We start from the raw sequence: 18,355 nt of genomic DNA, 5'->3' as shown, positions 1-18,355 counted from the left end.
CTTTGCCTTTTGTGCATTTCCTATGTGTTTAGAAAATTATGGCCATTTTGCAAATGTTTACAAGTGGAATGGTAAAACTACCCAATGCACCACCAATATCAGTTAGGAAGCACTATATAGTTAAAAGATTTATTGTGTGTGTTGATGCAAACGTGATTTTCAGATGTGTATAAAAAATTGCGTGGTTAGTGTGTTGCTTTTTTTACACACTAAAAGCTTTCCTAAAGTTACTTTACAGGAATGATAACACACCTCCCCATGCAGTGAGAACTTTACCTTACATTAAAATGTTATGGCCAATTATAAACAACATAAACAGATAATAATTAAGTATATAACAAAATTTGCATTCAATTCTTTATAGGTTTAGATTGATTTTGATTTAATTTCTATTAAGCCTTCAAATTACAGGTATAATTTTTCTATTTAAAAAATATCAGATATAAGAATCTAGGGAAGACCAAGTCACTGGTAGAGCCAGTGCTGAGTAAGAATCAGGTCATGAGTTCCTCCTACACTGTAGTGTTCATTAGCTGCTTCTCACATGGAAAATACCAAACTGCACAGTTCAAGGGGACTCTGGAGCAACTAGCCCATATAATTCTCTGGAAATCTTTAATATATTCAGAAATGTATAAAAAAAACAGCTCTGTCAAGAATTTACCTTTACTACAGAAAAAAACCTTAGTAAATTTTAGCACTAATTAATTTTTTTTTTTGTAGGATGTGCAGAAAACTGTCCCTAAACAACAGACCTGTGCTTCACTCCCTTGTATATCTATATTTAAAAACTGGGACAATCCAGTGAAGCAAAATATTTTTAATGCATCTGATACTAAGAACAGCTCCATATCTGTATGTGTGTGACGGAGTGCATTTTGATCTGTGTGTGCAACAGTTCCTAAGTGAGCAAGTGAGACTGTGTGTGCGCGGTTTATTTGTGTTGCACGTCTCTTACTTGTTGGTTTTGATTTTGACATCTTTGTTCTTGCGGAGTTCACTCCCATCTTTGAGCCATCGAAAAGTTGGGGTCGGGTTGCCCTCCACCTCACACTTTAGGGTCACACGCTCACCCTCCCACACCCACTGAGAACGCATGGGCTTCAACTTTGGAGGTAATGCTACAGAGAAAGAGAGAGAGAGAGAGAGAGAGAGAGAGAGACGGAAAATGATAGATGACAGAAGCACAGAGTGACAAGTGGGCAGGTTTAGATAGAGCAGCGAAATAGATGTTAGTAAAGGATGACAGGAAAAAAGTGAGAGGCAGATTGACAGCAGAAAGAGATATGCAATGGAAGCATGTCGAAGGACGGCCGCATGAAACATGATGAAATAGTACATGGCAAATCAATGGAGACATAAGAAGGAAGAGAGGAAAGAGAGCGAGAGAGAGAGAGAGAATGAGGAAGGGAGAAAGAGTAAGGGAATAAAAGATTAATATGTTTGATGGTGTAATCCATCTGGAAGCATACTTCTCATAAAGGAAAAAAATAAACAAGAGCAGTAATTTTAAAATAATATTAAAAGCCATAAAACCACAGTATTGAGCAATGATCACATCGTTTTAAGTCAATCATACAGAACATACAGTACATGGTTATGGAAACACACAGACATCAGACAAGGACTGGCTTACAGTACATTTCCAGATAAACTGAACTGGTGTACTACTAATAGTGATATGCTAGATGTAGTGTACTGAAGGACATCTGTGTATCTGAAACACAGTACTGTGCTTGAGTCTTAAGCCACCCTTTTATTTCTTCATATTTTGCTTCCAAAGAGCCAGACGTTCTAGTATTTTTAATATAGTCTCGAGGAATAGTTCTCCAGGCTTGCTGAAGGACTTTTTCGCCTCTCATTTTTGGCAAGCTTTTGGCTCTTATGTGTAGTCAAGTCCCTGTTCTAGACCAGTTTCAGAGGAATGTTTTTTTTGTTTGTTTATGAAGCCACACAGTGACCTTGAGTAAATCCCTCAAGCATAAAAACCATATAACTTAAGCATGAACCAGTAAGAAACAGGTGCAGATGATGAGGCTGGTGATTAGTACAGTGTACTGGTGATGCTGAATGCTGAGCGGTTGGAACAGACGAGAGGGGAAATGAGATTGCTGCTGAGATAGGTATAAACACATAATTTTTTAATTGCATCTTTTGGCATTTAGCAGCCTGTCACATTTGTTTCCAAGTCTTTCTTTTAATCTGTATCATTAATTTAATGTACCGTGAAAGAATGAGGGGTGGCTCAAGGCTTTTGTACGGTACTGTCTATATGTCTTGACAGAGTATACTGTAGATGCAGACACTGACTTACTGAATGATTAAGGTTACTATTATCACTTTATCTGACACTGCTGAGCTCATGTCCATGTCTCTTATCAAATACAGGTTTAACTAATTAATTTGGACACGTTTCGGTATTTCATGATTGGTAGGTGTACATGAGGATTATTTAAAGTAACATATCAAATAGATTTTGAGGTATGTCTTTCCATCTATGACTACAAGGACGCATTGAAAGAACCTTGTTTCTTAACATTTTTATCATAAAGTTTCTCTTCTCTGAAAGGAATAGCTTAACTCACAGATGTTCCTGCCTCAGGCTTTTCTCTTAGTGCAAGAATATAAGAGCTGATGCAGTGGGACACAAGCAAGCTTTCCTCTTGTCAACAACCCTCGTTCCTACAGTATACACCCCCAAACTCATGCACATACACACAAAAAGCCTTAGTACACTGCCACTCCTTTGTAATTTGGCATCATTTTATATTTTAACAAATCCTTCTAAATATGAAGTGATATCAATACAGCACAACCAATTAAACAGTGAATAGTCTGTCAATGAGTCCCTTGTTTGTGTCAGATTTTTTTTCCAGGGGATGTCAGAGTGTGAAGCAGCTACTGTATGAGACATTGCTCGGGAAAATGTATTCAGTAACAGACTGTTTTATCTGTCTTACAGTTCAACTGCAGCTGCATTTCAAACATGGCTTACAAAAGAAAGTGATCGCTGATGGACTATGTGACGTACAAGACATAAAATACAGGATTATAAAATATTAAAGACCTCATCTGTCACTAGCTATCATTTTATGACTACGTTTTGGGTTGACAACAAATTTAACCATTTAATATTCTGTATGGAAAAGACAGTATCCAAGCAAAAAGTCTCTTACCTTGTTAAACATTACAATAAGCTCTGTGGAAAGCTTCACTAAATAGCTACACAGTAAAAATGTAGGGGAAAAAAAAACACTGCTTATAAAATTCTCATGTTATGAGGTTTTATGATCTGTCAAGGCAGTTTTGTTTAAACCCTGGAGTTTTTTTTTTCTTCATGTGTCTTTATTGATCACTGCTAGTAATGTTGTCACCTCATGACCCTACTTGGATAGCCAATAAAAGGATCCTGCTATGTCATGTTTGTCTTCCTTCTCATTCTTGTCTTGGCAAGAAATTGAGGCTGGGAATTCAACAATGCTGAGTATAGCACTGCTTGGGTCACGATAGTTCCTGTTGTGGACGTATTGCTATTCTTGCCATAGTTGATTGGCTTTAAAATAGACATTTTGCCCTTAGTTTATGTTAGTTGTTGTTGTTAGTCTTTCGGGTGCTCCCGTTGAGGGGTCGCCACACCAGACAATCCGGTTTGCACACAACTTGGTACAGGTTTCACACTGGACACCTTCCCTGACCCAACACTCCCATTTTATCCAGGCTTCGGAGCAACATTGCATACAGTGGCTGGGGTTTGACCCCAGGCCTTCCACATGGCAGATGAAAACCCTACCACTGAGCCACAAATGCCCCAGGTTATGCTTGCATGTTATTTCGTAAAATTTCATAAAAATTGAAAACTTAAAGAAGAAGGCCTTTCCCGACTGAATTGACAATTACTGTATAAGTACAGGCTTCAGCAAAAGCAGCTGCACAAACAATATTTGGAAATCACATAGAGACAGACATATAGACGGCTTCAATAATGTTCTGTGAAATAGTTTTTTTCATTGCCTCAGGATGGGCAGACAAAACCATGCTGAACAATTGTTGACCTACTACTGAGATACTGTTGAGCAAAGAAGGTGCACAAAATTCTTATCCATGTGCATAGGCCTCAAAGCAGTCAGTGCCAAGAACCTGTGCTTTGGAATCCATTTCTGTGTCTCAAGTTACAATGGCAGTTGGAAATCTTCATAGTGAGAAGACTACAGATGTGCATGACAGGTTGAAAACCTTTATGTTGTGGGGTGCTGTGTTTGGGGTTGTATGGTTAACCAACATTGTATGGAGATCCGGGGTATTATTTATGCACTGACTAAGAGGTATGATGATTCTTATTTTAAAAAAGAGGGAAGTTGGAATCAGAAGGTGTGTACCAATTATAGGTAAATTATATTTCTCCTCCCTTTAGCAAAACTTACATGCGTTTTTATCTCTGTAGAGGTAAGGGCTATGTTATTTGGTGTTCTCTCTGCACCATTCACATTGGACATCTGACATATACACTAGTATTTTGCTGCTGAGAATAAAGCAGCTGGGATGAAAATCTGTATCTCCAAGGCTAAGGCCATGATTCACTTTAGGAAAATGGTGGGAGTTCCTATAAGGTAATCCCCTTAAACTTTGCCTCTAAAGATAAAGTACACGGGGGTCTTATTCATAGGTGAAAGCAAATAAGAACAGGAAACTGACAAATGGATCAGGTCAGCAGCACTGTTACAATCAATGTACAAGTCTGTTGTGGTGTGGGATCTCAGTTTTTGGCGGCAATGTTCTTCGCTTACCAGTCAATCTACCACCCAGTCTTTACCTACTGTACTGTAGGGTAAGCTGCAGGTGTTAGCAGAGAGAATGAGGTCACGAGTACAACTGGCAGAAATTGTTCTCCATAGGACTGGATGAGGAGAACAGACATTTGGAGAGCATCTTGGATTAAAGCCCCTGCTTGTCCAAATCAAGAGGAGCCAGTTGAAGTGGTTCGGGCACCCTACATCAATGCCCTTGGACAGCTTCCAGCAGAGCTTTGTCAGGCACATTCCACTCAACTGGAGAGATTATATCACAGCTGGCTTTGGAAATTCTGGGGATCCTCCAGGAAGAGCAGGAATCTTTGTGCATTTTTGTTTTCAAGTAAATGATCCCTCCAACACACACACACACACACACACATACCTAGAACTCACAAACATCAAGCTCCCGATCATCTCCTGCTGCTCTACCCAGTAATTTTACCCAGCGTAATGAGCTGGATGAGCTTCACGTCCCCGTAATGAGCAGACCCAAAATAATTAACTAAAAGCTAAACAAGAGAAAAAAAAAACTGTTCTATTCCCAACCTTTTTTTGAGCTTCTAAGAGTTATTTTCACTTGAATTCCAATCCTTGATACAATCCCTTAAGAAATGTATTCTTATTTAAACCTTCTTGTCCTTTTTATGTATTAGTTTGAAATTTAAGTTAACGCAATCTTCAAAAGTAACAAGCTCTGCTTTGGATAGTTAAGGAATTCCTAAAATGGCTACACCTTCATTTGAAAGTGTAACTCTATTCTATAGTAATCAAACCCTACTTCATGGACAGACTTTCTCTTCAAAATGGGTATGTGTTGGTGTGTATGTAGGTGTATCTTAGCACACTAAAGTGTGTATGCCCTTGAAGTGAGTGTGTATTGCTGTTAACCTGCAGCACACTGCAGTTGTGCATGAGGGCTTTCGCTCAAATCAGCATTTTCTGACAGTTGTATCACTCTCACTAAAGAGGGGGGATGGAAAGAGAAAGAAAAGGAGTGAAAAGGTATAGAAAGTCATACACAACCTCCCTAAGACACCCAACCCCCCTCCATACCAACCTTCACTCTTGAGAGGTCATTCACATATACTGTATGCAATATCTGCATACACATCACGGGCTAACATCACAATGACAATTAGAGGATAAACATGCAAAATAAGGAGACTTTGTCCTTGGGCTGCCAATCAGAGCTAATGCACAGTTTAGTTTTCATTTCTTGTAGCATATACAACTCAATTTATTTTAAAACTACTCACTAGGGTCTACAGTAACATCACAGTGAAGCTCAATCTGGTTGGCCTTTGAGAAAGAAATATACTGTATACAGCAGTATACTTGCTTGCTTGCTTGCTTGAGAAGGCCCATCATGTGTGATCTTGTCTCTAACAATGAGTTCTTTAGTGATCAATAAGATAAATTCTGGAAACATATGTAGTACAGCAAGTTAGGCATATGCAAGTTTTTCTTCAGATGAAGCTTTTTTTTTTTTTACCCTGGCTGATCTCCTCCATCTAAGCAAAGATGTCATGACCAGAAGCACTCTCTCTGGTTCTCAGACTTAATCTTGCACAACTTTTTAAAAGGCTTTAATTTGATTTCAAGATACTTCCATAATATGCTTAAATTTAAGCTCTTTAAAACTTGCCCTCTGTAGGTGACCCAAAATATAGAGTAGAGTGGGGTACACAGACTGCTTGATAAAAAGAAGCCTGGAACATGGAATGATAGAACAGCCCTGAGTAGCTGTAGATGCTTAAGAAGCATTTTCCATATTGTTTCAAAATCCATGGTGTAAAATGTGGTTGACAAAAGTTGTAAACAGATCTTGTTATTGGTCCCGGTTTCCATCCTCTGAAAATCATGTCAACTGTCCATTTTTATCAGAAGCTAGAACCTCAAACAAAGGAGCTTGGTTGAAATACTCTGGCAGTTTGTGTGTAGAATGATGGGGTCTACAGGTGTATCCCAACAATATCTTGCTTTGGTCTTTAGAAGACCACCTGGAAGGGAGTAAAAGGAATGATTTTTACCCCCAAAACATGATCTTTATAATGATATTAAAGTTGAACCCATAACCTTTGCGTCTGCATTGGTGAACACACTACCAGATAAAAATTGGCCTGTTTGATTTTGAGGAATTTTTAGACAGAGAATGCATTCATTTTTTTTTCCCATTTCTTTTAAATTAATTTTGTTTCATTCCATTTGTATTGCCATGACCAACATTGTCTGAACCAAGTATCGCATTCCATGCACATCCGGGTTGGTGTGTCAGAATTGCAGAGTGCCCCTTGGCAAGGGTTTAATGGCTGGTTATTAGCCTTTCACTTATTTTAACAGGTGTCTTAGCCAGTCCTGGAGCCAACCATTACCATGTCACGTTGATGGTGACCAAAAAGGCATAATCTTCCCACCATAAAATGTACCCTATTCCTTCCTTATTTAGCAATCCATCATTTACTGTAAGAGCCCAGTCTCACTGAGGGCAGCATAACAATGTTAAAGCGCATCAGTTCTGCTGCAGTCAGTGCTGTTCTGTAATAGAGTCTATCAAAGACGGAGCAATAGGAGGAGTCCTGAAGGGTTCTTATATCCCCTGTATAGTATATATCCAAACTATTTTTTTTTTATTTTCAATCCTATGATTAGATGCCTTGATGAATGGGTAAGGATTGTTGAGTCGACATGTCTACACACCACTTTTTTAGTGTCAACAATGTGAAAAAAATACATCTACTGATAAGCTTCAGTCAGATAATCAAAGTTAGAACATGTTTAGAAATATTCTCTATATACATTCCAGATATTCTGGCAATAAACGCATTTCCACAGAGGAAACACGGTATTCTGTATAATGAAAGAAAATCAAACTATGCAGTATGAACCCTCAACAGCTAAGCAATGAGCTTTAACATTAACACTGAATGAAAAGATGTTAGTTTTTTTTTTTTTACTTCCACAATATTAACAGAGTAAACTATTTACCCCAGGTAAACTGCAGGTGATTGTCACCTTTAAAAGTCTGACCGCATCAAAACGATCTTGAAAGAGATCGAAACAAAGTCAATGTTGCGACAGAATCTAGATATGAAACGGCGAAGCATCTCCGACACCGTCATAGGTGTTATGCCAGATTCATCTTTCAACATCACACAAACTTTTCACCTTGTCTGAGGAGATAAGTGGCGAGGGTGGTGCGGCTTAGGCTTTGTCTGGTAGCTGTCATTCACACAATGAGAAATAACAAAAGGACTTATCCAGGTCACATCAGATTAGATTTAAAGTTCTTAAGAAACAAGACAGAGATTAAAATGCAAGTCTTTAATGCCAGTGCTCAGTTAGAGCCCCTTTTCTTCCTTGTCTTTGCTCTCTCTCTCTCTCCTCTTTCTCTCTCAAACTGTGACTGCACTGCTTGGCAGTTGTACTTCAACAGAGTGACGCATACTTCCACATCTCCCACACAGCGATAAACGAATGTGTGTTCGCTTTCTCTTCTCTCCCTGCAACGGATTATCTTTCTTCCCTCGCTCCTTCCTTTTCTCTTTCCCTTGCGTCTCTCCTCTCTCCTGCCGTCTCTGCTACTGCGGTTTGTCATGCTGAGGTGGGATTATGGAGCGTGGCAGAAAAGACAGTGTGTGTGTGTATGTGTGTGTATGTGTGTGTATGAGAGAGAGAGAAAGAGGGAGAGGGGAAGAGGGAAAGAACGATGCAGAACGCTTCAGCACTGCAGGAGAAACCAACCCCTCATACAGCAGAAAGAGAGGGGGAGGGGGGGCTAAAAGATGAGAGGGAAGCAGTGAGCGAGGAAGGATGGCTGGAAAGCTTGTCACAGTCATGGACTTAACTAGTCATGGAGGAGAAGCCGGATGAGTAATATTACAGCTGGAGAGAGAGGTGCACACGAGGAAATGAACGACGAAGAAAAATGGACAGAGAGGGAAAGAGCGAGAAATACAGGAAGGTGACTAAATAAAGACAGAATCGATGGGAATATTTAGGTGGGGTAATTACAGCGAATGGGAAAGTGGTTGTTAAACCGACAGGACACTGAGGAACATATCTATCATTTCCTGCCATTACACACCATGTTCCTGCGGTGAAATCCGACTGTCGTTATTCAGTTAGCTGGTGTGTTTTGTCAAAAAATGTAGCCTGCCTTCATGAAAGAGATCGAACCAACATGATACATGACCACCATGAGACCTTTCCCGAAGACAGTCAGCAACCAAGCTCATTATGTCACAAGGAAGCTAATTTCTGAATGTGCTGTAGACTATTACATTGACGTTTGTTATATACTTGTATAGTGCTTTTAACATTTAAAGCGACCATTCAGACATCCATCTGTACTGTAGGTGTTGCTTCCACATGATTAAGCCAGTGGTGACACTCTCACTCACTCATCGTCTTTACCGCTTTGTGAGCCTATCCCAGAAGACTCAGGGCATGAGGCGGGTTACACCCTGTACAATCCATAGTAGGGCACACACACTCACATACAATTTGGGAACGGCTGTTAGCCTAATTTGCATGTCTTTGCACTGTGGGAGGAAAATAGAGGAAACCCACCAAGCATGGGGAGAACATGCAAACTCCATGTACACAGAAACGGGACTCAAACCCGGCCAGGAATCGAACCCAGACCCCGGAGGTGCAAGGCAACAGTGCTAACCACTAAGCCACCATGCCACCCTCCAGAGGTGACAATGTCAGGTAAAAACTCGCCAGTGGTCTTGGGATGAGCATGGGACCATTGTCTCTGAGTGCTGTAAACGTTCTGGAAAGGTACAGTACTGAAGTCTGCAGTGAGATAATTCATGTGAGATTATTCATGTGAGATTATTTATAGACTGAATACACATGGAATGCCTCACATTTAAGGCCAACACTACTATATGCTTCATTAAACAAGCATGTTTTATAATAATTAATGTTTTTATAATAATAAGAAGAAGACACATATTATTAAAGATGATACCAATAAATACATAATTATCATAATTATAATAATACTACACACAATTATTATATTATATATCATAATTATTATATACAAAAGGACTCACAAAATTATACACATTTCAACATGATATATATATATATAATGACGGTCACATGATAGCATTAACTATGGTGTTAATACTGACATCTTTAGAGAGAACATAATACTACACATTACCGCCATAATTCAATTTGAGTTTTAAAAGGGCATGGATAACAACTGTTGAAGTGTGTAAACATTTGTTGGGCCCCTATGTACAGTATATGGTGACAAAATCATGGGCACCCAAGGCCAACTAAAGGCCAGCCTGCGTGGTTTATTCCCATAGAAAAGCCATAGCAGCATAAATTTCCTATGTTCAATTTTTTTAATCCAGCCTTTAAATTCCCCAGATCCCAATCCGATTGAGCGACCATGGGATGTGACAGACAAACAGATACGATCTATGAAGCTTCCCCGGCAACATACAGAACCCAAAGAATCAGTCGATAAGGTCCTGGTGCCAGACACCACCACAAGTTTTGGAATTCAACAAACACCCGGACGGTATGTTGCTGTCCTCGTACAGATGCTGATTTAAGAATAATATGTGGTGGTCTCTTATTTTTTCAGAGCTGTATATATAAAACCAATATACTTTACTAAAATATAACATTATATAATGTATATAAACTAATTATGTAAGCAGGGATAAGTTTACGGTAAAAAAAAGGTTTATTTTTCTTTATATTTCTTCTGTACATGACCATGAAAAAACTAAGACCTTTAACCTGCTTGTTTTTATAAAGCCATCAAACTGTCTTACCAGCTTCAGTCTGCAGACCTGTTACAAAACAGGCCCGTAATTTAATAACACACACAAATTAAATTTCCCTGGTGAAAGTAAGAACAAAATAGTCCAGGCTGTTGTCTCTGTGTTGTGTATGGCCTCTCTGGAGAGAAAAAAAGATACCGCAAACCTACATGCTGTGTTTCTCGAAGAAAGAACAGGCCTACTGTATGAATTTTTTTTAGATGTCCATGCAAACATACATAGATACACAACAACAGTCCAGAGAGCTTCTTCACTAGGACAAATGATAAGAGCTGCCCCTCAAGAGGCCAGACCGTGTTTTAAAAATTCATGAAAGCTTGTCAGACATATACAAATAACATATAGAAGGATTTGTATATGGTGTGTACTTGTACAATAGCATTTTTTTGCTAAAGTAGTTGCGATATGAGTGTATCCAAATATTTTCTCAGTAGACTACTATAGTGGACGTCTGTCCGCTGCAGAACGAATACTGGGCCTAAAGCATGTGACCTTCAGTGCTCTGTGCCTTCCAAAAAGCTGTCCAAAACTAGATCACTGTAAAGGACAGAATAACTCTACAAAACTATACTAGAAAAAAAAACATAGAGCAGTTTATTTGATATACCTTGCTTGTATTTACCCTTTCAACATAAAATTTATATCATTTATTGACTGTAGCCCATCTGTCAGCCCATGTGGGAAACAAATCGCTGCCATAATCACATCCGATCTGATGTCAGGGAGAATCTGACAAGCTACCCTATCCAGCCCATAGCAGTCCTGTGGTCTGAATCAGATAAAGAGCTAGATGATGATTAACACCCTCTTCATGGAAAAGCATAAGCTATAGTCTCTACCAGTACATCTGCGCTCCAGCCACCCATCCATTCAGGTCCAATACCTTTTGATGACACAGTCCCATGGGGCATGCAGACTAGCCCTCGGGTATAGGTAAAGGGTTGTTAAAACTCAAGAGGTCTTTAGGTCATCTTTACAAAAATAGGATGTTGCTAGTTACACCTTGAATATGCCTTAAAGATGATTTGTTTTTTAATATCAAAATTAATCCTAAAGACATCTGGGGTATTAAAACCTTTAAGGCTTTAATGGGCCCCGAAGATATCCTTAGTGCCAGTGCCCACTGAGAGTGTCTTGAGACTTGACTTCATCAGGTCTTTGAAGTTTAAATACTTCAAAGAAGCAAACCGATAATGATCTGTTAATTACGTGAGCCAAAACCGACAGAGACCAAAAATGATTGTCAAGTTAGTACAGCCTTCATCATAGATTCAATACATTTGAAAAGGCTTCGTTCAACACCAGTCGCTGTCCTGTTTTCCAGAATGGCCTGAATTTAGTGATGACTAAATATTGCATGTCAGATAAAATATGTATTAGCCAGCACTGCACTTATTATGATGCATGTACAATGCATTACACACAAGCAAGAAACCGTAAATATACAGAATGGAAATATGATGGAAGTCATCAGGAGATTAATTCTTGATCATGCTTAAGAGAGTCCAGGAGAGACTATTTGGTTTGCTCTCTGTGCAAGAAGGATTAAATTCCTCTCTGTCATGTTAATCAGAGTGGCACTAGACAGATCATAAGCACACGTGTGCTCATGTATATGCGTGTTATCTTTTACTCAAAAGAAGAATACCAACAAAATGTCAAAATGTTTTGCCAATGTTAATTTGGCAATGTATCAGCTTTCGAATGACCTCGGTACAATGCTGCAATTAAGACTTCAAAGCAATGTTTATTTATATAAATCTGAATTACATCCTTGAAATGCTCATACTACTTACATCAGGTTTTTTTTTTTGTTTGTTACTAAACCAGTTTCCAGACGGGACTTGAACCTGCTGCTGTTATGTAAATTCACACTTCCTAAACAACAAGCACAATGAGAAAAATGAACAAATGAACGAAAAAACAAATGAATCTAGAAGCAGCCAAAAGAAGAAGAAAAAAAAATTGGCATAATCAATGTGAGCCTACAGGTCATGCATGGATTCGGACGGTGTTCTTACAGATCTGAAGCGTTAACCCTTCTTAAGTGATAGCTTGAGGTGATATGAGGAATAATTTGTTGTCAATGAGCACAATTGTAATTCCTCCTCCATACTTTTGAAGAAAGAGATCAAAGCTGATTATCAGCTTTCCAGTTCAGAACAAAGTCATTATGTAGGTATTTAAAAAATGTGAACAGACTTAATAATAATAATAATAATAATTATTATTATTATTATTATTATTATTATAAAGAGTGACATCAATTTGTACGTAGCCCAATTCTCTGAGCACTATGGGACTAAAAACACATTTACACAATGCAAAGTTCACATTCACTTCAATGTGCTGTTTAAAGAAAAAGCTCAGCATTTAAGAGAACAAGAACGAAAGAAAAAGGTCATACAAATATGTGGTATAAAGCTAGCCTAGTGCCAACATCTATAGAAAGAAGCAGAGCTTGAGATGGCAGCATGCTCTGCCAAATCTGCGCAGACAAGTAAACAAGTGCAATAACGACACTAATAAACTTAGAGAGCGTAGGGTCATATCCCTACAAGTCTTAATAATGTGCTATACGCTATATTAATTCCTAATTCACAAAATATCCCGTTTGTCTATCTGTATTACTAAAAGTCTATAGTCAGTGTTGGGCTTTTACCTGTTCCTCATGTGAGCACTATAGCAACACCAGCTGTGTTCCATCAGCTTGAAGCACTGCACGTGGAGGCACGGTACATATGAGCCTCTTTGTATTTTTTTTATAATAGAGCTCAGTGTGTAGTTCTCCACCAGTCAAGTCTCAAAGGACCGGCACGGTGTGTGTGGTTTCTGTCCATGTAGCTGTGTGTGTGTTATAGCTGCATGTAGATGTGCTTTTCCATTCCTGGATGTGTATTTTTAAGGACCAGATGCCGATTCAATAAAAAAAAAAAGGATCAGGAGATGTAATTACTTTTAGTTGTGTTTATGCCTGCTTTCATTCATTCGTTCATTCATTAGTCTTTATGTTCTTTGTGCCTAATTCCCATAAGCAGTCAGCTCTGATCTATCATGCAACAGCTACCACCTGGGAATTATGAAGGCTAATTGTGAATGTGCTTCCTCTGAGATATGTGAAGCCAACTAAATCAAGCTCTTTTTGAACCGCTGCTCATGCGACATCACATCACACGCTTGGAGAAATGAGCTATCTACCATCTTTCAGATACATGAGCTTATAAAGACAAATAACCGTACTGTAAGTGACTGTGATTGGGAAGAGAGAGTATGCCATTCCTTTCCCTCTAAGTGCAATCTGCGTCTCGCATTTGTTGGTATATAACTTCTCTGATCACCCAACAATATAGTACACGCTCAGAAACCCTCTGGCACTTTTATTTCATTTTGAAATCATTGTCTAAATAATAATATGCAACATTTATTTAACACTTATTAAAGTAATCTGATTAAACGAGAGCTATTGCACAAGTAATAATAATAGATGGTAACAACATTGGGAAGTTTAATTATATGTATTGCTCCTGTAAGTAATACAGTCGTTAATTATATTATTACTTATATTATATATTATATATATAGTAACACCATACTGAGGAGAGACCAGCTAAGTGCCAAAACCCACACTCAAAACCAGTCCCAGGCACACTTTCCACACTTTCTACAAAAAAAGATGATATTGTTACTATATGTCATCTTAAACAACACTTTGTCTCCATAATACCTGCTTCTAAGTCATTTTGAATTGCCTCTATGTTGTTTTGTTTACACCAAATGCGAGTTACAAAAATAACTATCTTCTAACGCAAGGCTTAACCCAAATCCCTCACTAACCCCTGATCAACGGCACTACTTGGTGTGTGGGACAAGTGGATTGTACATCCTACGTGATGCACTAGCTTTCAATTTAATGCTATTTGGGATTCGACTACGGAAATCAGAAGTAAACAGAGCGGATATTATAATGCAGAATAAATGGAAATGTTAATATAAAGAGAAATATACAACATTTACAGGACTGTCCACACCACCATGGTTTATTCTCCTCAACTTTTGGCTACATAGTACAAGTAAAAATTTAAAACCACACTTTACTTCCACACTTGTCAACTACACTAACTGCCAGTTCACCAGCTCCAACAGTCACAGTTAGTAAGTTACAACAGTCGCGGAGGGATAGATGTTGGCCGAGCAAAAATAACTGAATTAACCATGCAGATATCCGGCACAACAGCAATTGCTTAATTATTCATTTAAATAACGGTATTTCTTATGGACTCACTTTCGATATTACTTAGTCTGTTCCGGGTCATGAGAGGCCTAGAACCTATCCCAGGAGTCTTGGGGCATGAGGCAGGGTACACCCTGGTCAGGGTACCAATCCATCACAGGGCACACAAGCACACACATTACGGGCAAATGCCAATTAGCCTAATCTGCATGTCTTTAGACTTTGAGAGGAAACTGAATTACCCAGATACACACCAAGCTTGGCAAACCTTGCAAACTCCATGCACAGACCCGAGGCGGGAATCAAACCTTTGACCCTGGAGGCCACCGTGCTAACCACAACGCCATCTAGTTATGCCTTTAATTATTTTAAAATACATTTACTTACATTTTTGGTTTCATCTTTAGTAACTGCTGATGTAATCTACCCCAGAAACACAGGGCACAAGACAGGAATATAGTCTGAATGAGATGCCAGTTCATCACAGTGCACTATGCACACACAGTCACACACTCACACACTTCTTCTCACCTGGGGCAGAGTAGCCAATTTCCTGATCAGCATGCTGTAGGAAGTGTGAGGAAACTGGAATGTACATCAGGAATAAATCTTTTTTTAGGATTGTCATATTCACTGATGTGACTGAGGATGCACAATGATTTCGAAAAAAAGAGCACATGGATGTTTGATTTGTCCAAATACATTTATCTAAAAAAAAATAAACAGTAACACTATTAACACACCTTACAATATACAGTATACTGTTATGTACAGTCGATTAATGCATTTTTAATCCAATAATTATGCTCCTCTAAAATGGAGCATCTGGCCACAAGGGACAAATGAATGGAATCGTTTATTAACTGTGTAAATGTGAGAAAGTGAACTCCTACGTGGTAATTAGCGCAGATGGAGACAGCTCAGATAGTGCTACGAGGTAAACGTAGCTGTTTTGATAAGTCACAACAAGATGATTTTTGTTCTATAGCAAGCCCACATTAACAGAACAAGCATTGTTAAGTTGCTCATAAGTTTAATCAGGTCTGTTTAGTCCTAGGTAAGAAATAAAGCTACGCTAACTAACTAGCATTCAACAATGCTACGGTAGTAATTTAGACAGCGTTAGTTTTCTAAAATAGAAACAAGCGCCATTCCAGACGCTCTTTCATTTGTATGAGTGGAACACTTCCATGTCTTTACACTTATTAAACTAACATCCATGAAAACATTTTTTTTTTTTTTTAGCTTTGCAGGCTCTAAACCCTCTTAAGAGTTGAGTGATATTCATGCATCCTGTGTTTTGTGAAAAGCTGATTAAACAGATCCTTCCCTGATCAGCGTAAGGTCTTTGTAAAGCCGTATTGTAGCCTGTGTAGACTTTTTTTCCCTGATTACCAATGTTCATTATGTTACAACACTAACTGCATATTTAGTGGTTGGGTTGATTAGGGTTTAAGAGCTTTTGTCGTTGGCGTTGTTAGCTGTAAAATGCAAAAGGTTTGGAATCTGGAAACTGAATGATTTGTAGCTTTATTAACACAGAAACTGTTGATTCAAACCAAAAGCTTTGTGGTCTCTGTGGGATCTCTTTTAGTTCAGGCCGCTTCTAGGGCTGTACAGGAAAACCATCATTAATCCCATCACAGTCATGCCTCTGCTAAAGTGATGGATGAAAGAACATTTGAATGGACATTTGAATCACTATTCTGTCTGAGGTTTAAAAAAAAAAAAGTCATATTCAACACAAACATCAATGCGTTTAAAAGATTTTAATAAAGGTTTCTATTTAATGGGACCACTTGCAAACTTTTTTTTTGGCATACTAAAATAAAGCTAGTGAGTATTAAAGCAAACTTGAATACATTTTTAGACAAGAATAATCTTAGAAATTATACATTTATATATATTTTTGGCCAGGCTCACCCCAGCCACTGGATGCAGTGCCGGTCCCAAGCGTCAGGAAGGGCATCCGGCGTAAAATCTGTGCCAAGTTGTAGTGAGAACTGGGTATTCTGCAGTGTGGCGACCTCTTGCCAGGAGCAGCCGAAAGACCAACAACAACATTCTCGGTCAGGCTCAATTCCCGTCTCTGCGTGCATGGAGTTTGCATGTTCTCCCTGTGCTTGGTGGGTTTCCTCCGGGTACTCTGGTTTCCTCCAACAGTCCAAGGTCATCTAGGTTAGGTTAACTGGTTTTCTCAAATTGCCCGTAGTGTGTGAATGAGTGTGTGCCCTGCAATGGATTGGCGCCCTGTCCAGGGTGTATCCCGCCCCGTGCCCTAAGCCTCCTGGGATAGACTCCAGGTCCCCAGCGACCCTGAATACAGGATAAAGTGATAATGACGATGAGTGAGAGTAAGTAGTCTCACTTACTGTCACTCATTCTCCATACCGATTATCCTGTTCAGGGTCAGGGTAAGATTGGCCAGGGGACTCAGGTCACAAGGCGGGGTACACCCTACAGGCTATTTGGAAACGTCACTTAGCCTAACTGCAAGTGCAAACTCTGTGCACACAAACCTAAAGGTGGGATTCGAATCCTCGACCTTGGAGGTGCGAGGCCCCAGCGCTAACCACCACGCCACTGTGACACGAAAGTGATTAGTGAATGTTGTAAATGATTTAAACATAACTAAGAAATAAGTTCCCCAAACCTTCCATCCATTGCTTTTCTCTGAAGGTCAGCTAATTCTTATTTCATCTCTCTCTCTCACCCACCTCCTACACACACATACACACACACACACACACACACACACAGTCTAAACATATATATATGCACATTTCTTTTCACACTTCAAGTCAAACACTTTTATTTCCTCATAAATAACACGTTCCTTGTCTTTCATTTATTCTCACATCTTTACACAAGCATCAACTGAACCGCTCTATTCTTGCCTTGTGTATCTGCTTTAATAAGTAATTTACATGCTGGAATAGGGAGTGAAAAAATCGCCTTCCTTTGGTGTAAATGACACTCTAACAGTAGCCTCTATAGAGAATCTATAAGATTGTGTTATTAACAGAGAAAATGCCTAAAGATATCAACAACAGAAGCATTATGTCATTATGAATGTCTACACTCACAACACTGGATATATTTCTGTAAATCTGAGGTGCGGAAGAGAGTTTCGTTGTGTGTGTGTGTGTGTGTGTGTGTGTGCCTGTGTGTGTGTTTTAGAGAGAGAGAGAGAGAGAGAGAGAGAGAGCATGCACTAGAAACACCACGTTCACTCAGAGTAGAATATCTGCAGCGCACAGCTGTCACCATGGAAACCACTATTGAGAAAAAGACAGACATACAGAGAGAAAGAGCGAGAGAGAGAGAGAAGACAGAGGCACAGACAGATCACCATTTGTGGCTCTACAGCTTTTGACTGATGCAATGTAAGATAACCTTCACTTTTCTAACACTGCAGGCATCATCTGTACTTAACATTAAATATCTCAAAAAATAAAAAAAATAAAACTAAAATAAAAACAGTTGTTTTTTGTTTATTAGATTATTTGTACAGCGAG

General features: G+C 39.0%; 1 protein-coding gene across 1 annotated transcript in view; it reads right to left on the bottom strand.

Moving 5' to 3' along the window:
• The window catches only part of nrg2b (neuregulin 2b), a 71,221-nt gene that overhangs the window by 41,059 nt on the left and 11,807 nt on the right, over positions 1-18,355 (bottom strand). Inside the window, exon 2 of the mRNA XM_053505452.1 lies at positions 959-1,121. Coding sequence (XP_053361427.1) covers positions 959-1,121 — 163 coding nt within the window. The remainder of the gene's footprint in view (positions 1-958; positions 1,122-18,355) is intronic.

The sequence above is a fragment of the Clarias gariepinus genome, chromosome 10 (genome assembly GCF_024256425.1).
Source record: "Clarias gariepinus isolate MV-2021 ecotype Netherlands chromosome 10, CGAR_prim_01v2, whole genome shotgun sequence".
Taxonomy (NCBI): Eukaryota; Metazoa; Chordata; class Actinopteri; order Siluriformes; family Clariidae; genus Clarias; species Clarias gariepinus.
This window is presented reverse-complemented; position numbering and strand designations above follow the sequence as displayed.